The 23,073-nt window shown below is 48.2% G+C and overlaps 6 protein-coding genes across 7 annotated transcripts; 2 read left to right on the top strand and 4 right to left on the bottom strand.

The window, feature by feature from the left end:
- Positions 1–191: 191 nt before the first annotated feature.
- Positions 192–2,534, top strand: LOC108026432 (augmin complex subunit dgt6). Its single transcript, XM_017097368.3, has 4 exons — positions 192–1,179; positions 1,240–1,674; positions 1,733–2,250; positions 2,351–2,534. The coding sequence occupies exons 1-4, from the start codon at positions 318–320 to the stop codon at positions 2,495–2,497; spliced, it is 1,962 nt and encodes a 653-aa protein (XP_016952857.1). The 5' UTR covers positions 192–317; the 3' UTR covers positions 2,498–2,534.
- A 150-nt stretch (positions 2,535–2,684) lies between these two features.
- Positions 2,685–4,975, bottom strand: LOC108025997 (choline transporter-like 2). Its single transcript, XM_017096686.3, has 2 exons — positions 4,658–4,975; positions 2,685–4,577 (listed from the first exon to the last, which is right to left on the bottom strand). The coding sequence occupies exons 1-2, from the start codon at positions 4,973–4,975 to the stop codon at positions 2,685–2,687; spliced, it is 2,211 nt and encodes a 736-aa protein (XP_016952175.1).
- Positions 4,976–6,038: 1,063 nt separating this feature from the next.
- On the bottom strand, positions 6,039–11,240 carry LOC108026327 (choline transporter-like 2). The gene is made up of 4 exons (XM_017097221.3): positions 11,111–11,240; positions 10,486–10,815; positions 8,676–9,008; positions 6,039–8,531 (listed from the first exon to the last, which is right to left on the bottom strand). The coding sequence occupies exons 3-4, from the start codon at positions 8,997–8,999 to the stop codon at positions 6,462–6,464; spliced, it is 2,394 nt and encodes a 797-aa protein (XP_016952710.1). The 5' UTR covers positions 9,000–9,008; positions 10,486–10,815; positions 11,111–11,240; the 3' UTR covers positions 6,039–6,461.
- A 756-nt stretch (positions 11,241–11,996) lies between these two features.
- LOC108026286 (yemanuclein) lies at positions 11,997–16,618 on the top strand. The gene is made up of 6 exons (XM_017097151.3): positions 11,997–12,971; positions 13,032–13,244; positions 13,303–14,122; positions 14,268–14,415; positions 14,471–14,710; positions 14,775–16,618. The coding sequence occupies exons 1-6, from the start codon at positions 12,729–12,731 to the stop codon at positions 16,126–16,128; spliced, it is 3,018 nt and encodes a 1,005-aa protein (XP_016952640.1). The 5' UTR covers positions 11,997–12,728; the 3' UTR covers positions 16,129–16,618.
- A 71-nt stretch (positions 16,619–16,689) lies between these two features.
- On the bottom strand, positions 16,690–18,734 carry LOC108026287 (beclin 1-associated autophagy-related key regulator). The gene is made up of 3 exons (XM_017097153.3): positions 18,331–18,734; positions 17,218–18,269; positions 16,690–17,055 (listed from the first exon to the last, which is right to left on the bottom strand). The coding sequence occupies exons 1-3, from the start codon at positions 18,630–18,632 to the stop codon at positions 16,901–16,903; spliced, it is 1,509 nt and encodes a 502-aa protein (XP_016952642.1). The 5' UTR covers positions 18,633–18,734; the 3' UTR covers positions 16,690–16,900.
- A 142-nt stretch (positions 18,735–18,876) lies between these two features.
- LOC108026423 (pyruvate dehydrogenase E1 component subunit beta, mitochondrial) lies at positions 18,877–22,266 on the bottom strand. Of its 2 annotated transcripts, XM_017097352.3 has the most exons (6): positions 22,133–22,263; positions 21,827–22,067; positions 20,898–21,059; positions 19,570–19,981; positions 19,382–19,501; positions 18,877–19,322 (listed from the first exon to the last, which is right to left on the bottom strand). In XM_017097352.3, the coding sequence occupies exons 2-6, from the start codon at positions 22,016–22,018 to the stop codon at positions 19,111–19,113; spliced, it is 1,098 nt and encodes a 365-aa protein (XP_016952841.1). In that variant the 5' UTR covers positions 22,019–22,067; positions 22,133–22,263; the 3' UTR covers positions 18,877–19,110. The 2 variants fall into 2 exon arrangements, with proteins under 2 accessions (XP_016952841.1, XP_016952842.1); XM_017097353.2 differs by lacking the exons at positions 18,877–19,322; positions 19,382–19,501; positions 19,570–19,981 and adding an exon at positions 20,109–20,636 and having other exon boundaries at positions 22,133–22,266.
- Between the last annotated feature and the right edge of the window lie 807 nt (positions 22,267–23,073).

The raw sequence follows: 23,073 nt of genomic DNA, 5'->3' as shown, positions 1-23,073 counted from the left end.
TATATGTCTTTTACTCCTAGAGTATGATTCCATGCATATTTTTTGATTTATTTAAGTTTTCCCAATGGAAAATATAAAAACATTCATTTTTCCACCGAGCCTCCAACGTTTTGCGTTTGCCGCCAAAATACATGTAGTGCGAACTTTTAATTTTTAAATGGCGCATTTTTTTGTAAGTCCGCCTGGTAACACTGCAACGTACAAAAGGAAAACAAAACCCGAGGGAAAACTTCAAACGAAACCGCCATATTTTCTTTCTGTTCTCTTTTAATTTATTGCCTGTAAAATTTGTTTAAAATAATAATAATAATAAAAGTATGGATCGCACAACCATTGCGCCCTGGAAGGCCGAAGAGAAGGAGCAGAGCGAGAAGCTGCACAGGAAGCTGCAAGGACTGGCTTTGGTGCATCCTTTGCCGGATGAGTTGCGGAAACTGGTCGCCTGGGACATGTTCCTGAAACCCAACCAGGTGGCCTTCGTCCATGTGATGCACTACCTGTTCCGGCTGCTGGACCCGGCGGAGTTCAAGCGGCGCTTCTTCTGGCCCATCACGGACAAGAAGTCGGAGGCAAACTTCAGGTCCAGCACGGTGGAGTACCTTAAGCACCTGAACGAAAAACATCAGCTGCACTGGGCCAACATTAAGTCCTATCTGGTGGTCATGCCCGGTGGCATGAGGTTTATCAACTTCCTGCTCGAATTTGTGGGCTTTGTCATCCAGGAGCTAATTAAACAGCGCGAGAAGTCACTCGGCCTCGAGGCGGGTACACCTTATGTGTGTGCCAAGGTCATGGCCCGCCAAAATGCCGTGATGAAAGAGTATGCCTCCGGCTATGTTATCAATCTGGAGGAGAACACGGCCCTATTGCGACACAAAACACTGAAGATAAGGCGTCTGACAAGCGATCTGTCGGCGGACATGGGAGTGCCCGTGGAGCAACTGGTGGACGATGGATTCCTGGATGAATTTGAGGCCAATGCTGCACTCGGCGTGGAGCGGGTGATAATCCAACCCACCGAAAAGAAGGTTGACCTGGAGAAATCTCTGTGCGGTCTCAAGGAGACTATCGAACAGTTCCAGTCCAAGCAGGCAGAGCACAATCAAAGCAAGGAGGCGGTAGACAAGGCTTTGCGGGGCATGCGAGTGCTGTTCGACTGTGATCCTGTCACAGAAGGCGGTAAGAGATCTTCGCCCACGCCCTTAAAGTCCTCTAAGGTAGAATTCACTCTCTTTTCAGACTTTTACGATCCCTTGGGAGGCTCCAAGTTGGAAGCCCTCGTGAACTCCTTCAATCGGGTCAGCGGCCCAATTGCCGAGCAATTGGATGCCAACGACCACTACAACGAATCAAATGCATTTGTCACCACTGATTTGCAGGCACTTCGAGTGGAACTGACCCAATCCGAGGTCCAGCTTAACAATTTACTAAAAAAGCTGAATGAGCCCAGCAAGAAGGAAAAGGGAAATGCCAGTGGAAGCGCCTCTGCCAAGGGACAGCTGCTTCAGCCGGCCACGCCGCGCTTTGATTCCGTTATCAGCTCCAAGTTTGTTTCCACTCCTCCCATCAAGATCGACTTAGCCGGCGGAATCGGCCGCACTGCACCAGTGCGTCTTGCACTCCAGGACGATTTCAATGACAAACAGTTTGATGCCTTGAGCAACAGTTTACTTGGTATGGAACGAAGGTTGATCTTTTATTGACTCTCGGCCTAATACTTAGCCCATTTCAGCACCTGCGCCACCCCGATCAGCAAGGAAGCTAAAAATCCTAGATCAGTCGGCGGGCATTGATCTGAATGGCACCTTAAACCGATCCAAGATCAACGATCCAATGCAAATGCTGCGCACCATTCACAAGAACACTTCGAAGGTCAAGGCAGCGCCGCAGCCCAATCTCTCCGCTCTCGGAAGCAAGTGGAAGCAAATGCAGGCCTCCTTCGGCTTCGATGAGCCACCGGTGAGTGGAGCAACCGCGATTTCTCCGCAGACCTCACCTGCAGAGCCTAGCGATCCCTTTACACCTCTGAGCAACAGCGAGTGCACGCGCATTGAACGCAATCCGCGCACTTCGGAAAACAACAGCTCGCTGGTTGCCAAGAATGCTGCAGTGATGAAGGTCCTCGAAGTGTCTCGGAATGTGCTGAACTTGAGTACCTCGCCGTCTGGTCGGCTGGATGCGCTGGTACCTCCCACCGAGGCCCAACAGCAGGATACGCCTCGACTTCTTCTTAACGACAGAACCATCAATGTAAGTGGGATTTCATGGTTAATTGATTGTATCATCAAAGTTAATTATACTTTTTTATTAAAATGTTTTAAAAAAAACCACTTAACAACTTCTTTCGCAGGATTCACTGCCGCTAGAACCAGACTTCAATGCAGAAAACGACCCGAATGCATTGAATGTTTCGCATAAGTTCGATTTTGATCAGATCGGAGGTGATGATGACCTGCAGAACATCAGTGATAGTGTGCTTAAAGATCTTATATTGTAGTTGAATTCAATGAAGATAGCAATGACTGTTCAGGTAATAGTTACTGTTTTTATTAGGGCTTTCTTATCTTAACTGCTTTAAAAAATTGAAAATTTATAATTATTGGTTGAGCCTTCTTGAATGAAATATACATTATTATTAAGATGCTACATCAAAAGCAATTAGTTTCCGATCGGGAAAAGCATTGCTAATGGTTCTTCCTGCGCAAAATCTTCTTTAGTCGCTTGGACATGAAATATGGCTTTTCGCGCGAGCCATCGTTTCGCTCGCAGTCCTCCAGGAAGCACAGAAACAGCGTATCCACGGCCGTCGAGTAGACGCCGAAGAACACGTGGGCTATAAGGAATGTGAATATCGCTACCAATACGGCTGGCACCAGGCTGTTGTGGATTTTAAAAATTTCCGGATAACTGGACAGGAAAAAGTAGGTGGACACACTCGCCCCAGCGGAAAGCAACACCTTAGAAACAAAGAACACGAAGTCCATGGCAAAGCCAAGCGTTACCACGCGCAGAGAGTTTCTCGAAACAAGCTTGAAAGAATCCTTGGCACTGGTGCAGAAGTTTTTGCCGTGGATGGCGCACATAATGTAGGCTTTACGAGTGGCGAACTTCAGGAATGCGTCCAGAAGCCAGAAGAAGCAACGCATTATCCAAACGAAGGCCCTTGTCACGCGGTTGTCGTGCGCCTTTAGCTTTCTTTGGATGTACTCCAGAACCAAACAGCCCATGCGAACGACAGCCTGGATGAACGAACCGAAAGCCGCGGTTCCCAGGTGATAGAAAGCAGTTTGGCAGAAAGCTTTGGAGAGGGTGAAGAAAGGCACGTCCCGCTTCTTTAGCGTCCAATACCAGCGGGCGAAGGTGGAAGCTAGCACCATGTAGCTGAAGGCGGAGATGAAGAAGCTCAGCCAGAGGAAACCGAAGAAGTTGTAGAAAATGGCACCCTTAATCCAAGGCGAAAGTACAAAGTCGTCGAAGCTGCATGCGGTAAGCGAGCACGGCACTGGTGATTGCTGGTCACCTCCGCTCTGCCGAATGATACAATGCTGATGAAAGACTTCCGGATTGCAGGATTCACCCAATTTGTAGCCGAGCGCTGGGCAAACGCAGGCTTCTTTACTTTCCCCCGCCTCGTGCACCATCCTAAAGGAACGTTCCTTAATGGAAATCAGTTGCAGGCCCACATAAATGGAGAACGCCACTGCGGCTACGAAAAGAGTCCAAGAGAAGATGGGGAAGAACAGGGTGCTCATCGCACTGCTTACCGCCCTGCTGCTCTCTCTAATCAGGGCAATCGCTATCCGAATGCGTTTCCACATGACAATCACAATAAGCAGGATGACCACGAAGCACACGCCAAAGAAGATGGAGAGGGTCAGCCAGGTGTATTCGTCCCGCGAAATGCGTTTAACAACACTTTCAATGCCGAAGTCCGTTGATCTCGCCTTACCTTTCCTTTTCCAGTAGACATACTGTAAAATGCAGTGGGTGAAGGCCATCCCGAAGCCGATAAGCAGGCCGAAGATGGAGAACCACACGATCTGGCCGGAGAACCAGCGCATCAGGGCGATATAGAAGAGTGAGGCGATCAGCGCACAGCAGCTCGCCAGCAGAACAGGCATCCAAGAATGGACCACATCCTGGACAATATCCTTGCACACTCTCCGCGCGGCTTGATTGCCATTGAGGAAAGGGGTTAACGTGTTGCATACCAGATTGCTCGGCTCCGTGTCGATTTGCATCATCTTATCTTTTAATTTGTTCGTGAATCCGAGTTGGCAATACTCCTTGATAAGGGTCTCTAACTCTTTACCACCCTTTCCTGAAGTCGGGGTTGAAATAGAGTCACAAGCATTGTTGGACCAGTTAGGGATGCATCGGTTGTGAAGGGGAACACTGTTGGGGTACCAGCTCGCACAAAGATTCTGCTCAATGGCCTGTTTAATGTGCTCTTTGGTGCGAATCTGGGCCTTGTGCTCCTCCCTCCGACAGATAAGCCTACTGTGTAGCTCCTTAAAAGGTAAGTCCTTCATGTTGTTATAAATGAAAATTTGGGTGGGGCAGGACTCCAAGCACACCTGTGAATAAATTGGAACAAATGTTAAAACATATTAAACGATTAGTGTAAATGTATTGTAATTATAAGGGAACCACTCACCCTCGGTGTCTGGCAGCCCTCAAGAGTTTTTAGCGGATCTAGGCACTTGGTCATGTCGAAATAGAATAAGTTCCTCTTGCTCTCCACCCCAGGATCCACTCCGCACTCCCGGTTAAAGGAGTCTATGGGCGCCACGAGCCTGCTGAGATTGCCATTTCTGTAAGCGAACTGGGCAATGAATACCCATCCGCCCAGAAAGAGAACGAAAAGCAGCAGGCATGGCACATCTGTGCAACTTCGATTCCGTTCTCGGGGTCTCGAAAACTTTGGATCGTAGGTCAATGGCTCACCTAAATCGAACTCCTTGCTATTCGCCATTATTGCACTATGAAAATTAACCTTAGGTTAATACTTAACTTACAGAACTGAGGAAATAGAAGGTCTATGCACGATTTTATAGCCTTTGACTTCTAAAGTGTTTGAAGGACACACGGACTTTAGTGTTTAGTAGCAAAAACACAGTATGAATAATTGTTTATGATTCAATAACGGATTGCAATTATAATTTTTTTTCTTATCAATGTGAAACCTCCAGAGAACAAAAATAGGTTATCAAAGTTTTTCCTCTAAATTTTATAACGAATATAGTCAAATCAAATCCATAGACTTGGAATTTTCGACAATCAACTTGGCTGCTGATTGTTTGATAAAATAAATTCAAATATTCGGAAAGGAAGGAAACCTGACGTCATATAGTACTTCTTAAAAGAATTTTTTTCCTCTTGATGAACGGACTAAAGGAAATGTAATAACTTCAATTTAAGTAATCTGAATTGAAGAATTGGGAATGCTTGTAAAAGTAGACGCTCTTCAAACTCACGGTTTAAAAAATGGTGTTGTTTCTGTGGATCTTTAAAAATTACTCCAATATCTTTAAGAACAATAGGTCTGGCCTCGGCCGTGTGCTAAGCAGAACTGAGTGTGTTTGATATTAAAGAGTTTCAAAATAAATAAAATTCATTATCGCTTTTTGAAGAATTTTTTTGAACAGCTCAGAAGTAGGCATGTTTTGTTTCAAGATGAGTCTATGAGTGAGATCTTCTGATTGTTGCGACCAACGCATGCGAATTTTGTACAAAGAAACAACTGTTGAGGCAGTATTTAGTTTTATTATACTTTTAAAAGTCACAAATCCTTATGACTACTGTTTTTTGCGGCTCCTCCGGTATTTTCTCCCTTTCAAAATCAGACTTTCTGGGATGAACGATTTGAGCGTTTGAGCTGTATAAAATATGAACGTGGAAAAATCGAAAATGATTGCTAAACGAATATAAGTTTAAATAAAAAGAAAATTTACTGGTGGTGCAAAATAAGTGTTTCGAGTGTGGTTATATGCGGTGAAAAATATAAATTAAAATCAAAAACCAAAAAAGAAAACATGTCTTCAGAAAACTTCATTTTATTAAATTCGAAAATTATAATCAAAGTGATATAAGTATATCGTTAACTTAGCGTCGTGAGTGTGAGATATGTAGGTTTGTGTTTCTGTATACAAATTATTGTATTGCATCGTATTGCTTTTGGTCTTTATGGTCCGCGCCTATCACATGTTCGATCGCACATCTAGCCGCACAAAAAACGTTTACATATGGTTACTGGCGTATTATATACATTATATTAAAGATTAAGAGTATTGGCGAAGAAGTCTGCATTTCATGCAATCCCATTTCAGCCGGTTGAGCAATCGCTCACAACCCCTTTCGATTTCGGTCTAGATTAAATACATATTTATATATATATATATATATATATCTTTTATCTTAATTAATTAATAATTTGCACTGCCGTTTCTCGTCGGAATCTCCTATTTCCCGCGGCGCTGACGCGGCGGTAGATTATTCTTTTTACCGAGGATCTTCATTAGCTGCTTGGACATGAAAAAGGGCTTCTCCGGGGAGCCATCGTTTCGCTCGCAGTCCTCCAGGAAGCACAGGAACAGCGTGTCCACGGCCGTCGAGTAGACGCCGAAGAACACGCTCGTTATGAGAAAGGCGGCAATTACCACCACCGTGGTGGGCACCGCATTGTAATGTAGCTGAATAATGGCCGGATTGTTGGCCAGGAAGTAGTAGGTGGACACTCCCGCTCCCGCGGTTAGCAGCAGTTTCGACAAAAAGAATAGAAAGTCCGTGACCTGGTCTAGCGTCACCACGCGCAGGAAATTCCTCATAATCAGGTTAAACGAGTCCGACGCACTGGAGCAAAAGTTCTTGCCGTGGATGGCGCACATGATGTAGGCATTCCGATTGATAAACTTCAGAAAGTTCTCGAGCAGCCAGAAGAAGCAGCGCATGCAGCAGAGTATGGCTCGTGTCACCGCATTGTCGTACTTTTTCAGCTTCTCATGGATGTACTCCAGCACCAAACGGATCAGCCGGACGATGGCCAGGATGAGGGAACCGAAAGCCACGGTTCCCAGGTGATAGAAGGCTGTTTGGCAGAAGGCCCTCGTGAGTGTGAAGTACGGCACATCCCTCTTCTTGAAGGTCCAATACCACCGGGCGAACGTGGAGGCCAGCACCATGTAGCTAAAGGCGGAGATGAAGAAGCTCAGCCAGAGGAAACCGAATACGTTGTAGAAGATGGCCCACTTAATTCTGGGCGGATTGACTATCGACTCAAAGCTACAGGTGGTTTTCGAGCAGGCAATGCGCTGCGTTTGGAAAAAGGCGGCCTGCCGAATGGAGCAGCTTTGCTGGAACACTTTCGGGTCACAGGATCCGCCTACTGTGTAGTTAACAGCTGGTCCCTCGCAGATGCAATCCTCGGTGGTCACTTCTCCGTTTTCCGTCAACTGACGGACCATTCTAAACGAAGGCTCTCCAATGGAGCCGAGATAAAGGCCCACGCCGATGGCAAATGCTATGGCGGCCATGAAGAGTATCCAGGAGAATATGGGGAAGAACACGGTGCTTATCACACTGCTCACCGCCTTGCTTCCCTCCTTGGTCAGGGCAATTGCTATCCGAATGCGCTTTCTCAGCACAATCACCAGCAGCAGGATGACAACGAAGCACACGCCCACGAAAATGGACAGATACAGCCAGGTGTTCTGGTTTTGCAGGACGTTCTTCACCTGGGACTGCAGATTCAAGCCGTGCAGCGGCACCGTAGGCGTATTCTCCCAGAAAATGTACTGCTTCACGGTGTAGTAGATGCCCACCAAAAGGCCGATAAGTACGCCGAAGATGGAGAACCACAGGATCGGAGCCGAGAGCCAGCGCATCAGCGCGATATAAATCAATGAGGCGATCAGAGTACAGAAACACGCCACCAGGACGATCGACCAGGAGTTGACCAGATCCTCGACAATCTCCTCGCCCAAACGCTGTGCGTCGTGAGTGCCATTGTAGAAGTGGGCCACCATATTGCCCACCAACTTGGCCAGCCTCGTGTCCGTCTGCATCATCTTCTCCTTAATGACGGCCTCGTTGAGTCTGCGTTTGCACTGGACGATCGGCTCCTCCTCCACTGGCGTTTGCTTGCTGTTAGCCTGGGGAACAACTAGAGCCTGGGCCTCCGCCATGGTCATGGCCATGACCTGCGCCTGCAGTTGGGTTTCTGTGGATGCGCTCCCCGGCAGCAGCTGCAGCTCCCGCCGCGATCTTCCTCCCTGCAGGAGAAACGAGGGTATGTAGTCACACACACCCTGTGAGAACTCGAAGAGGCATCGTTTGAGGAATGGAGCACTCTTGATGTACCAGCGCGCACATTGATTCTCCTTGATGGCCTGTTCAATGTCAGACTTGCTGCGAATTCTCGCCTTAAGCTCGTCTGACAGGCAAATCAGGCGACTATGCAAGTCCTCGAAGTTGAGTTGGTCCTTCATGGTGTCCCATACGAATGTTTGTCTGGGGCAGGTCTCCACACACACCTGTTGAAAAGAAAGTTTTGTGGTTAATTTAAATAATTGAAACATTTACTTCGTAATATTAATAACAATAGTTGTTTTACAAGGAAATGTTATAGTATATATAGTTATTGTACTTGTTTAAAAATTACATAACAATTTGTTTACCTGCGGTGTAGGACAGCCCGTGAGCGGTACGATTGGATCAATGCACTTATTCATGTCGAAGAAGAATAGGTTTTTCTTATTCAGCACCCCGGAGTCCATGCCGCACTTGCGGTTGAACGAGTCCGTGGGCACCAACAGTAGGTTTAGGTCGCCCCTCGTGATGGCGTAATGGGCGATGTAGCCCCATCCCGCCAGGAAGAGGGCGAACAGCAGCAGGCAGGGCACGTCCGTGCAGCTGCGATCCTTCTGCCGGGGACCCGTAAAATTCCGGTCGTAGCGCAGTGGCTCGCCGTACTTGTTCATCAGCTCCACGCTTTCCGTCATCGCTCTTTACTGAAAAAAAGACCAAGAAGAATCGGGTACTATATAATAATATCATCGATGGGCTGTGGTCGCTAGGTATTGAGTCTGGGCTGTCTGTCTGTCAGCCACAGTTCATGTAATGTATTTCCGTAGATGCGTCATTGTTTTAAAAATGGCACGGCACATCTGTAGTGGGTGGTGGTGTTGGTGGTTAGACAACCACCAGCGGCTCTTTTTGTACTACTTAGATTGTAGGATGGGGAAAGTTCGCTTGAAAAACGAACAAGTCTTCGATAAAATGTGGTCTGATTGTCATCTACAAGCGGCCAATGATCTTTTCTGTTTCAAATTGAATACAATCTACATTCTTTTATCAACATTCAGAAGTGGGAAATTTTGCATTTTTAGTAATGACTCTTCCTTTGCGATAGGAATAAATATACATTCTACTCTAGGTTGTTTCAGAACTGAAATATTCATTATATTGTATTCTTAATTATCTCAGTGTGTAAAAAAACGAAGACATAGTCATAGCATGTCGACGATGATAACACACTTTATGAATGAAAGTATAATAGAATAGTTTTAGACCCACAAACTTTACTGGCAGAGAACTTTATATGATATGTGTTATCATTTAGGAAGTATTTTCCGATTACATATTTAATTATCTCTCCGGAGTGATTCAATTATTCTGAAAAAAATAAAAAGTGAAGTATCGCTATTTACTTAATAGCCTTACTGTCCGCGATCGCTGATAACAATGTTGAACCTTACGAATTTCTGTTGGAGATGCGAAAAATCGGCGAAAACGCAGCAGAAAAGCAACTCGAGCATGTCACAAATTGGCAATAATGACGCATTAAAAGCAAATTAAATTTGTGCGCTCACTTGTTGCTGCCCCTTGTTTGTTTATGTGTATCGCTTTATTTTTGTTTGCGGCTTCAGTCTACTTGAAACGAGAAGCCCTCTGCCGCCTTTAATGGATGATAAACCAAAAAAAATACACACTGCTTTTCATGGAAAATTGGGAAAGCCAATTTTGGCCACATGTTTCAAGGTCGATTGCCGTAGCTCCACTTGGAAGTGGGAATTTCAATGACTGGGGAGTATGTGATTATTTCACCAGTGGTACGGGCGACACTCGTGAAGGTGAACTAGGTACGTTTGTATATAAGAAAAGTTCTTTACGTAAAAGTTAATGAAACCTTCAACACGAGCCAGAAAGTGGAGATCATGACTACCCTTTTTTAACTCACTTAAATAAGTTCCTACATATTTCGGTTTTATTACCATTTTTACTGTTTGTACTTCAAAAACTAACCAAAATAATATATCTATATCTATTGTGCACTGTGTTTGCCTTGGGCTACGTCACTTTAGATAAAAGAAAGCGGTGGCAATTCTTATCTTACAATGGAAGTGTCTTGTTTGAACGACTCCCCCTGGTATCTGTGGAGCTACAGGAACAAGGCCCTGTAATTACTAATGGAGGAGTATTACTCACCTATGTGTCTCAGGGCCAAGCGATTCTTCCAGAGATGCGACAAAGGAGCTCCACTCTTCTCTTCGGTTTCGCCTTCTGTCTTTGTGTTCCTTTATTGTCTCATGACACTTTTTAACGAGTGGCTGGGGTGGGGCTTTTTGTTCAGCTCGACGCCTCCTGGGATGGAGTCAACTCTCCGGCGAAAGTGGCCGGACCACTGAAAGCGGGAAGCCTTTGTCGGAGCTCCGTGCGTTGCTCCCTGGCCGTCGCCTCGGTCACTTGCACTTGCTGGCTGGGTATGTTTGTGTATACACGACCACGTACGAGTGTGCAAAGACCTATAAGTGGGGGCTGCAAGCATAAAGGCAGCATAAGCATAAGTATGCTGGTGTGTATGGGTGTGCGCCACTTGGGGATTGGGCTGCGAAAAGAGCAGCACGGCACACTTTTGTTAATTGCACAATCCTAATCGTTTTCACCCGATAACGAGCACTGGCCATTCCCGTTCCCGTTATAATAACAGCTTGCAGTTTCGACCGAATTCGAATTTCTGTGCATGCAACTCTTTTTACCGTTTGTTTTTTTGGTGGAGCTGGCGCACAGCAATACCCCCCAAGCGCACGTACTGCGACTCACTTGCACTTACGTTAATTAAGCCGAGAGCACTTGACTCTCCACGAAGCGAAGTAAACAGCTCCACAAACGAAATAATACTGAGTGGCCCCAAAAAAAACGGCCCCCCACCCGCGTTCCACCACTGCGAGCAGCTGTCCTGGGCAGTGTTGCACAGCGGCGCGTTTTGGTCAAAACAAACCTGAGATGTGTGTGGAATGTGCGCTCTGCACAGGGCTGCACTGCTGCCAGAGCTGCGCGTCGGCTGCTTTCAAGCCAGATCTGGCTAGTTTTTGGAAAGTTTGCAGATTTCCGGCAATTACACGGAGTTCGCACTGATGGGGAAACCAAAAAAGAATTTTAGGTTGTTACGCTTTCAATTGGCTATATCAGATTTCTAAACTTCTCTGGTGCGCAACTAGTTCGTTTTCAATCAAAATATAATTGTAAAATGTTAACTTTTCCTTGTAATTTATTTTCTCATAGATCAGTATAAATGGTTTTGGAAACCACAGCGATTTGAAACCTCAAACAAATCTTGATTTCTTTGGAAACGAAAAGTTAAAGTTGCAATGCGGCTTTAAAAAAGTGCTTGTGCTAAAAAACTAATTTTGTTCCGGTTTTATGAACTAATTTACAATCATATGATCAAGGACAATATTGTAAGGCTTCCTATAACTTGTTAATACAAAAAAACGTATTTCCCAACCAGAGTTCATCCAAACAACATATGTACAAAGTGAGGTTCTAAATTTAACATTTTAAATTTTAAAGCCGAAATTTTTGTTTTAGATTGACTAGTTTCCGAATCCTTACAGGTAGGTAATTATAAAATAATATTTATGGTGGTAATGAGTTGCAACAACTGCGCGCAGTGTGAACGACCGCGTTTAATTTGCGAAAACCGCGACCAGTGCTGCGCAACGCGGCTGCGAAAGCCAAAAGCAGAGTCGGAACGTGGGAGAGGGGTGGAGCGGAGAATGTAGCGTTGAGGATTTTAATAAGAAACAATTTAAGAATCGCGCTCTTGGCCGTGCGAAAAGCGCTGGGCCCCGTCGTTTAAATGTCCCCAGTGGTACCGTCGATTGAGTGTGTTAGGTCTCCGGTGTTCCGCCGCTAAAGATTGTGTTGTTTTCGTGCCGGCAGAGCTCACCAATTTGAAGCCAAACCCCCCCCAAAAAGTTTCCACTTTTTCTTTCCCCCAGAAAAGTGACAATTATTCGTGGCCGTGGTTGGCGGATGCAGCTGCAAAGCGGGCGGCAGCGATTAAAGTGCTGCAATCTGCGATCCGGCGCAGGTCCTCTCTATTTGTTTATGTTGATAAACGCTATTTGTGAGCCCAGCAAGTGCAGTTAGCAGTGAGCAGTGAAATTGCCACGGTTATTAAGTGGTTTTGTGGTCGCTTGGTGTACGTGCAGAAAACCTAAAACAGACATCCCCAGAGGAAGAGGAAGCACGAGGAAAAGGAAGAGGAGGAGGAGGAGCAGCGGCGACGTCTCAGTCTCAGTTGTTTTTGTTTGGCCGTGAGAGAGAGCGGGAGAGGGAGCGAGCACGCGGCTCTTTTCAAAAAAAAGGGCGGGAAGGCCCTTTCGTTTGGAGTGCTAGCACATTAACCCACTCCCGCCGATAATCCGTCAGTCTGCCCGCCGGAGATGTCAAGAGGGGGCGAGCACAAGCGCGTCACCCTCACCTCGATCTTCCAGGGCGATGCGGGCTTCTCGCGCTTCGGCAGCAACTTCCTGGAGCCGGATGCTCCTCCGTCCGTCGGAGCCATCAACAGTACCAAGCCCCCGACCAAGCCCGCCAAGTGCATCCGCATCAAGCTCGACCTGTTCGAGACCGATTCGAACAAATATCCCGAGTTTAACTACTCCCGGCTTTTGTACTTGGAGAAGGTAACCCAACTGCTTGTGTTCATTGTCCCTGAATCCCTGCTAATCCTTTGTAATACGCAGAAAAAGGCCAAAAAGCTGAAGCAGGTCACCACCTGCAACGGCGCAGATCCCTTTGCCGACAACGATGACGATGTGGCGCGGATCGTCAAGGAGCTGGAGGCCAAGTACGGCAACTCCTATGCCACAGGCAGGGGGAAGAGCAAAAAGGATGACTACGTGGACATTGGAATGGGCTACGATGAGTCCGACTCCTTCATCGACAACACGGAAGCGGTGAGAATTGGTGTAACCTACTAAAATTCATAATGGATTCATTTTTTCTCTTATCCAGTACGACGAAATCATACCGGAGGAGGCGGAAACCCTTGAGGGCGGCTTCTACATCAACTGCGGCGCCCTAGAGTTTAAGAACCTCACCAAGAAGTCCTATACCACGCGAACAGATGCCATCATCAAAATGCCGGAGCGATCGCGCAAGCGCATGATCTCGTCCAGCTCGGAAAGTTCGTCCTCATCGTCCGACGATGACGATGACGATGAGAACGATGATAACAACAATGGAGAGGAGGAGGATGATAGCGATTCCGAAGACGACTCCGACGAGGAGGACGAAAGCGATTCCGAGGACGACTCCGAGAGTGAAAGTCTCGAGGACGAGGATTCTGCTGCCACGGCGAAATCCAGCAGCAGCAAAGTCAATCCTCTGGCGAAACGACCAAAGGTCATCGTTACGGGCAAGTCCAAGCCAAGCTCCGGCCCGACGGCAGGTGGCAAGAAGCCACCAACTAAGCCAATCACCACATCCTCATCCTCGAATTCGCCGCGACCCAGTACGGTGGAGATATCGGATACGGAAGATGGCCAGGTCCAGATTCAGCCATCAAGTCAGCTTCAGGCCCTGCCTCAGACTCAGAGTCAGGCCCAGGCGCAGGCTTTGAAGAAGGTGGTCAAGACGACAACGGTCAAGGACATGCTGAAGGCCAAGCGGGACAACTTCCTCAAGTCGCAGAGCGGCACGGCAGCTGTCAAGGGAGTTGTCAATGGTGAACTTAAGTGCATTTCCACGGACGTGTCCAGCAGCGACAGCAGCGACATAGAGTCTGCCACGGACCAGGGACGGTCAGACAGGTCAGGACAGCCAGGACAGGAAAGTGAGTTGCTAAGCTAGCTTTCTGCATTTCAAACTATTTGTTTACATATGTAAATTATGTTTGGGGTTTAAAACCAAGGCTCACAATGTCTCAGTTGAAAATGTAGATATCGTAATAACCAAGCTACCTTCTCTTTACTTTCAAGATCTTCGGACCGCCGACACTGCCCTGCCCATTTCGCTGGATGCGGACATTTTGACCGCAGTCAACAGCTTCAAAGAAGCGGTTAGGAGTCGAGATTTGTGCGGCAAGAAGTTTATTCTGGATGCCAAGCTCACGCCTTTACTACTCAGGTGAGTACCGCATTGAAATAAAGGGAAAAGCCTCTTATTTCCCTTACCTCCACAGAGTTTATGAGGCGGTGCTGTGCACGGATCGGAATGAGCGCAACATGGTCTTCTCCCACATCGAGTATCAGCTACAGCTACCCAAGTACTACATGCTGCGCAAAGGAAAGCAAGTGCGCGCCAAGGAGGAGAAGAAGAAGTCCACCAACATGCTGGAGAAGCTGCGACGAGCTGTGGCAGTGGTCATGCCGAAGGCGATAGCCAACTATGAAACCGAACTGCGCACCTTCGCTGAACAGGCGTAAGATCTTGAGAGATTAAGACTAAGCGTATCCATTTCTCTATAACACATTAATCCTTTTTAGAGCGGCGGACGTGAACTCGGAGCTGCCGCCCAAGATGCCGCGCAAGAAATTCCAGTGGACCAGCGAGTTGCGCCACCTGCTGTACGATGTTTATCAAGCTCGCTGGACGTCCTACGCCTTTCTAGCCAAGCGCAAGGATTCGCTGGAGGAGTTCATTAGTTTGTATCTCAAGGAGAAGGTGGTGGACTTGTGGCCAACCGGCTGGATGCGCTTGGATGAATTGAACCGGGAAATATCTCGTTACAAGAACGCCAAGTTGAAGGCGAAGGAGAAGCCAAAGGCACCTCCGGCATCTGCATCACCGAAACCCGTTGCTCCAGCTTTAACTCCTGAGCAAATGCCGCAGGCAAGCAGCTACCTGAAGCCAGTGGAGGAGCCCCGATCTCGAGGAAACTCCGACACGGACTCGGCTACAAGTGCCTCCTCCAACAGCCTGAAGCGCAAGCTGAAGGAGATGCCCAAGCAGACCAGCAAGCCGCCGAAGAAGAAGGTTGCCAAGCAGTTACCCCAGCAACCGCAACTTCAGCCGCATCCGCATCCACAATTCCAGCTGGCTCCGGCTGCCACGGCGGCGGTCAGTGTGCCAGCCAATAGCAATAGCAATAACAACAACAACCACCTGCCCCACCTGGACACGCTGCTCTCCATGCCGAGCACCTCGGCCCAGGCAGCGGCCCTAAATGCAGCTGCAGCTGCCGCCGCCAGTACGGTTCTGGATCTGGCCTCCCCCAGCCGGAAGATGGACCTCAACAGCAGCAGCAACTTCTACAATCTGATTACGGCCGCCACCCTGGCAGCCAGCGGGAATCCCAGTCCGCATTCCAGCGACGGCCAGGCCAAGGTAATTGTCGGAGCGCGGCCCTCGCCGCACGTGATCAATCTGGATGACTACCAATGTACCAGCGAAATACTGCAGACGTCCAAGCAGCTGGCTGCCACCACCACCGTCATCACATCCACCTCCAAGGCTGCCCAGACCACACCCGTGGGCAGGGAGAGCAGCAGTGAGTCGGATGGCGTGGAGATCGTGGGCGTTTTTCCCGCCTCGAAGCTGCAAAAGAAAGCCCTGCCAAAACCCAAGAGCAAGACCCAGAACAGGGGGCGATCGTCCCTAGGAGCCGTGGGTCAGGTTAACGGATCCCTGGGCTTCAGCGCGAATAACATGTACATCTACAATAGCCCCAGAACCCTGGGTCCAGTGTATGATCTCACCGATCCACATATAATGAAGACCATGTCATCTCTCAAGGAGATGGAGAAGCAGTTAATTCAGGCGGCCTTCTCGCCGAACAGCGTCAAGGGCGCAACCGGAGGCATGGGATCCTCTGCACCGAGCACGCCCTCGCGCCAATGACAATCGGGTCCGGTCGCACAGCAGCCAATTCCGGCTGCAGTGACGGCCTTCTACAATCAGGAGGCGATGGCCGCCGCCATCGTGCTCTCCACGATGAGCCACGCCTCGCCGCGCTACGACCTACTGGCCAACGGATCGATGTCCGTGTCAGCCGCTCAGGTGGGAGCCTCTGCCAATTCACTGCCACAAGTATTTGTTAAGCCCAGCCTGCCGCAACCGACCGCTGCCGGCGATGTGGTGACCACGACTGGAGCTGCTCACCCGCCCACGCAACAACTGCCCACAAAGTTCATGTAGCTAGGGTCACTCAGCTCGTTCCCTTGCGATTCTAATCTAAGATTCTAGGGCTGGTTCTAGGTAGGTTTCATTCGCAGCTGTGTCTGCCTTCCAATCATTTGCACCAGTTTTATTATTGTTTTCTCATTGAGTCGTTTACCTACTAAGTCAGTGTACTTTGCAAACATTAATAAAGCAAATTTATATATATATATTTATTTATAGAGAACCATTTTATTAAATAAAGGCGAATAAGTTATGTAATAAAAGTAAATCAAAACGAGCTCCTTCTTTACACACAGCGAATATATGTATATGTTTATAGAGTTGATACAAAATTAGTTCTGTAAACCAAAATATAACGCTAAAACCAGCGACTGCCAGAGAACTCCGACGCACTGTCACAGAAACAATAGCTTAGCCTAATTTGTAAAAGATAACACACGTGCCTGATGATGATATAGCCGGACTATCGGGCGGGTGGTTGGTCCTGGAATCACTTGATCCAGCGCAGCACCGACGTGGCCGCCATGCGCACGAAGGCGATGGTGGACTGCTGGTTGGCTGCCGGCATCAGGTTGGGATCCGCCAGTTCCGGCTGCGGGGTAAGACTGGGCACCGCCTCCCAGTCCATGCGCAAGGAGTGTTCATCTGGAAAACCGAGTAGAACAGTTGTTAGATAGCAGTTTGACATACTTAAAAGAGGAAAGGGAAACTATCTGATTAGATAATGAAAACCGGACTTTACTATCTGTGATTGATCGACCAAAGCTTATTTACTTAAACGATAAACACTTGTAAATATGGACTCACCCTCGGACTCGGACTCCGTGGCCGTTTCAATGCCGATTAGCAGGGAATCCACGGACTTCATCAGCGGCGCATTAGTCACATCCAGGTGGCCGAATCGACCTAGATCGCTACGCTCAAGATCGAGGATGGCCAGTAGGTTCTCCAATGTGTGCTGCTCGATGAGCGCGCGCAGTTTGACCTGCTGCGTGTAGGCCAGATACATAATGTTCGAGTTGAGCCGCGAAATCTTGCGCCGGAACTGCTCCTCGTTCAGCAGCTTACGGCAGAAGTCCCCGTAGGCGATCTTGTGCGGCAGCCGCACGTTCAGGTAGAAGCTGAGCAACTGTGTCAGCTGCGCCGTGTATGTTAGACCGCCCACAATACGGTAGGCTTCGAACCGACTCGGCGTAATCTCGTTGGCTGTGGCCTTCGGCACATCATCCTTGTTGTCCGCCAGCCAGTCCAGGTAGGCGGTGTAGTCCCCATTGGCGGGCAGAGAAGGACCCACAATCCTGTATTGCACTTCACTGATCCCGCTGCCGTGGAAGACCCATTTACCGCGTATGTACGATGTATTCTTGGCATCGGCCAGTGCTGCTATGGTTTCCGCCTCCTCGCTGCGCTCCACGCTGGCCCGCCGCTGTTGCTCCTCCTTGAGCACAACCTCGGATATGGGAAATACATAGGTGACCAGCTGCTGTATGCTCCGTCGCGCAGCCTGCTTGATGCTGTCGAGGAGTCCCAAATGGGTCTCTCTTAGTTTCTCGATCTTCTCCACTCGGTCCAGCACGTAATCCTCGAGCATCTTGACCTTTTCCGGGTACTTGGGTAGGTTCTTCCGCTTCTCGGCATTGGCACGACGCAGTTCATCCCGCCGTTCGCCCAGGACGCGCAGTCTCTTGTCCGTGCCGGAGATAAGTTGCTGGAGAAGCTCCAGCTGCTTTCGCTTGGCCTTGATGGCCATCAGGCGATCCTCATTGGAGCGGTGCTGCTCGATGAGGCGTTCGTAGCGCGTGCTGAAGCTTTTGAGGCCCGCCTGCAGGTTGATGTAGCGCTGCTGTTTCTCCGTAAGGCTGGAATATTGTAAGATCGATGAAGATTACATGCGTTAATCAGATAAGGTGGGCAGCAAACCTTTCGGGCCTCTCCGCCTGGCTGTGAGTAATGTTTCCGTTTCTGACGCAATTGCGACAGTGGAAGCGACTGGCGCTGCAGCTGTGGCACAGTGGGCACCGCATATGGGGGCCTGCTCCCGTGGTGGCGCCCGCATCCTTGGCGCTCGCATCCTTTAACACCTCCTTCGCCGTTTGCCTGCGCTTCGTTGTGTATCCTGCGACATCGCTGGACTCCTCGTCCTCGCCAGTCGTGGAGGCGCTCGAGATGCGGAAGTTGTCGGGGGCCTTACAGCTTTCGTCGGAGCTGGAGCTATTTGCCATTACAGCCAGAGCATCGCATTTATTTGTTGTATCTATTATATTGTATTGTTATTGTTAATTTTATTTAATCGTTTATCGCAGATCGAAGTATCGGCCAGTGTTGCGCAGCTCTAGAGAGAGTGTGGGTGAAGTCAGTGTTGGAAAACGGTTCTTGCTTACGAGGGCTCCAATAGTTGCGCGCCATTTTCAAAATGAACATAGTTATGATAAAAACCTTGTTACCCATTAAAAACCCACTTTGACGTATTTAAATGTTTTCGTTTAATTTCACAAGAGATTTCTATAACCAAATAATTAAACTAGAATTTTCGAAAAAGAAACAAAACCCTTAATCGGTGCTGCTTAATTTCCAAATCATTCAATTTCCTGTTCGGTGCACTATTTTGGGGGCAGCTCGGTTAGACCAGAGGCAGCGTTTCGATGAGGACTGTAAATTTAGTTAGCTCGGGGTACTAATCGTGCGGCTAGACGTAAATCCCTACTTGGCGGCGGCCACGGCCTTGCCCGCCTTGCCGCCCAGAACCTTGAGGGTCGCCTCCACCACATCCTGCACTCGGGGCAGGGCATGCGCCTCCAACGTCTTGGCATATGGCATGGGCACATCCACTCCAGCGCAACGCCACACGGGGGCGTCCAGCTCGAAGAAGGTCTGGTCCTCCATAATGCGGGCGCAGATCTCAGCTCCAACGCCTAACAAATCACAAGAATTAGAAGACAGTCCTATTTTACAAGATGTGCTCCTCACATACCGTGCTGGGGCCAGCCGTTCTCCACGGTGACCAAGTGGTGGGTCTTTCGAACGGAGGCGAAGATGGTAGCCGTGTCCAGGGGACGAATGGAGCGCAGGTTGATGACCTCGGCCTCAATGCCTGAATCGGGGGGAAAGTGAAATAGAAAGTTACATATCTGCTTGCCAAGTCGTTCAGCCGTATCCTACCCTTCTTGGCCAGCTCGGCAGCCGCCAGTAGCGATGTCTCCACCGCCTTGGAATGCGCCACAAGGGTGATGTCCTTGCCCGGCCGCATAATCTTCGCCTTGCCGATGGGCACCACGAAGTCCTTGTCGGCCACGTTGTCGGCCACAGGGAAAGCTGTACCGTAGACCAGCTCGTTCTCCAGGAACACCACTGGATCGGGATCACGAATGGCGGCCTTTAGCAGGCCACGGGCATCCTCGGAATCGTACGGCGAGATGACCTTCAGGCCGGGGCAGTGGGCGTACCAGGCGGCAAAGCACTGCGAGTGCTGGGCGGCCACTCCGGAAGCGGCTCCATTCGGACCACGGAACACAATCGGCACGTTCACGGCACCGGCAGACATATAGAAGGTCTTGGCGGCAGAGTTGATAATCTAAGGTTGGGTATTACAATGAAAAATCCATATGCATATGGTTGCGAAAAGTCTAGATTATAAGGATAAGTGTAAGGATAATCGGGTCAATGTGGATGCCTCCTCCCTCAAACTGCCAATGCACCAATTCAAGCTAATACAAGTCGGACTTTATTGGTTACACTCCACTCCATCTCCGTCTCGACGTTCACTTAATGCCTAGTTTCTGCTTAATGATAAATGCTGGCAGGCGGCGTCCCTTCCAGAAACGCGGCAGTGGTGTCTCGTTGGCCTGCCGCAGGATCTCGGCCACGTGCTGCTCCGCGCTGAAGGCTTCCGCCTGCTTAATCTGGGCAATCAGCTTGCCCTGAAAGGCCTTCTCCTTGCGCATCTCGCGACGTTGGCGCACCTTGGCCCACTCGAACTTCATCTTGCGGCGAAGCTTCTTTAGCTTGTGTTTCTTCATCTTGCGCCGCCGAATAACGATGAGGCGCGCCGCCTCCATTTTGTCCGGCTTGCTCTTGTCCATCGGCGGGGCAATCACCTCGCCCACTCGATCTCTGTGCAGAATATCGTTGATCTCGTTCAGCCAGGTGGAGCGAGGACTCTCGATAATGCGGCTCACTGGCAGCGGCCGATCCCCGACTGGCGGCCTGGCGCAATCGAGTATCTTTGCCTGCACGTAATCGGATAATATGGGTGGGGATTAGTGAGATCCGTTCTATGACTTGGGGCAGGAGCTAATCCACCCATATTATCCCATTAAGCGCACCGGCCCGATCTTGCACTTGAATTGGTCTGTTGGCTAGCTGGTGGAGTTTGGGGGCATTTGGATTGGATTTCGTGTTCTTTTTGGTTGGCAATGAGATAATATGAGTAGTTAGCCTACTGCTGGAGTGCGGAGAGTGGTTCTTAAGAATAGGATGGGGGAACTCACGTGGTCGATGGCCTGCATGGAGAAGTTCCAAGTCATGAACTCGCACACAGGACGCAGGCCGGCCATGGCAGCTCCAACGGCGATGCCGGCGAAGCCCATCTCTGTGATTGGCGTGTCGATGACGCGCTTGTCGCCATACTTCTTCCACAGTCCACGGGAAACCTAAAATGTGTGATCAAGTAATCAATTAGATGTGTAATTTCTTAGTTTCACGAAGGATATGTTTGTATAGTTTGAGTTCTTTCTTTGCTTCTTGTCTTTTTTTATGCTCCTAGGAGGAAAAGACTTCCTAGGATAAAAGGGCGACTCACAATGTATGTCTTTAAATCTTTCTAAATAGTTTTAACTATGAATTATCTTAACAGATGTCTACAGTAACATTTATTTATTAAAATATTTATTATTATTAAAATATTTATATTTATTTTATTTAATATTTCTTGAATTGGGACAGTAATGAAGAACTATCTATGATAAACCTTTTATCTCCAAAAACCTAAATGTAAAACTTTCCGAGCTGATAACAGGTGAACTGGTTGTTATGTTCTGTAAACCAGGAAAAGCTCTGTTGAAAATTGAATCCATTGATAAAGATTTGCCAAAAATGTTGGCCGGCACCTGAACCACCCACAGATGGGTAAACAAATCGTGACTTTATGGGGCAATCATCGTATTATCAGCAGACGACAGTCACACATATTCTGCGTGACCTTGTCAACTTCGATCACGCATGCCGACGCGCACCGACCCATTCGGAATCACTATCAGCAGTTACATATAGCACGCATATATCACCCCAGAGGCCGCCGCCGCACTCCTCCGACTTCCCCCATCCTGACCACCTGCATCAGCTGTCAGCGCGAGCCGCCTGGTTGGTGTTTACGTAATCAGGGGACGGGGAAAAATGCTGGGGCCCTGAACGCGCTCACCTTGTAGGCACCGTCGTACTGGGCCACCTCCTCGCCCAGGATGAAGACGCGGTCGTCGCGGGCCAACTCCTCGTCCAAAGCACTGTTGAGGGCATCCCGCACGGTCATCTGCTTGGCCGCCAGTGCCTTCTGGCTGGTGGAGAACGCTCGCTGGGCGGAGCTGGCCGCCTGGATGAGTCGGGATCGGAGCATCGTCGGTTTGTGGTTCGCTTTCCTATGGGTCTATCGGTTTCGTGTCCGGCTGCAGGCGTGATTTTCGGATTTAAGAGCTATTATCTAACTTAGTGGGGCAATGAGTTTACGCACCGACTTCCGTCCCGAAATTTTTATGTGAAATGCTGAGAGTGACCAGAGGTGCCCGGCTGATATAACGCCAGCACAGCTGCGGTCACACTGCAGTCCAATTTATAAGAGATGCCACTTGTCAAAGCTATCTAAAAGTATGCTATGGAAAATATGAGAATGATTTTCGGAACTTGAAAGCTGTTACCTATTTTAATGGGGCAAACAAAATACGCACCGACTAACCACTTAACGTGGTTACAATATGTATACCAGCCCTGCAAAGCAAAAAAGGGATTGAATGACTGAATTTATTTTAAAGTATGTTGAGAAATAACAAAATTTATTAGCAAAGCTTTATGTGTTTATTATTCTTATGCTAGATTACTAGGCCTTATCGTTATTTCAACAAAGGTGAGTGACGTCAAGGGGCCGTTAGGACAGGTCATCCAATAAATTTTATAACCCCTTCCTGAAGTCCCATTTTTATAGTATGGTCCGTTGAGATTTGCTCTTGTGAAAAACATTAATAATATTTTTTAAAGATAAAAATTCAATTTTCCAGTCCGATAAAAACTTCTGTCTTTAGGTAAATCAACAGATCCGTCTTGTCTCCTTTGAATACTCACACAACCAGCCGAGTCGCAGGGAGCCTGAAAAGGACGCATTTTGGGGCTTATTTTGTAAATGCCATTTGGTTGGCCAATCGGACAACGCTGCGTTCCTATACAATTTACAATTTGTTTGTTTTTTTCAAATAACTTTCCAGAAATAGTTGTAATCGGTTTTTTAAGGACATCAATTTCATTGTCTTTGGTGGGAATTGTTCTACTCAAGACTTGATAATTTTTGAGTTGCAGCTTAGTTATCTCAGTGATTTCCCGATTTCTATCTTTAAGAGCCCTTTTTTTTTTGTTTTATTTGGGATTGAGCGCGTTCCAAGTTACTTTGAACATCTTTTATTG

Source organism: Drosophila biarmipes, chromosome 3R (genome assembly GCF_025231255.1).
Source record: "Drosophila biarmipes strain raj3 chromosome 3R, RU_DBia_V1.1, whole genome shotgun sequence".
Lineage (NCBI taxonomy): Eukaryota > Metazoa > Arthropoda > Insecta > Diptera > Drosophilidae > Drosophila > Drosophila biarmipes.
Note: the sequence above shows the minus strand (reverse complement) of the source record. Positions and strands in the feature narration are given on the sequence as shown.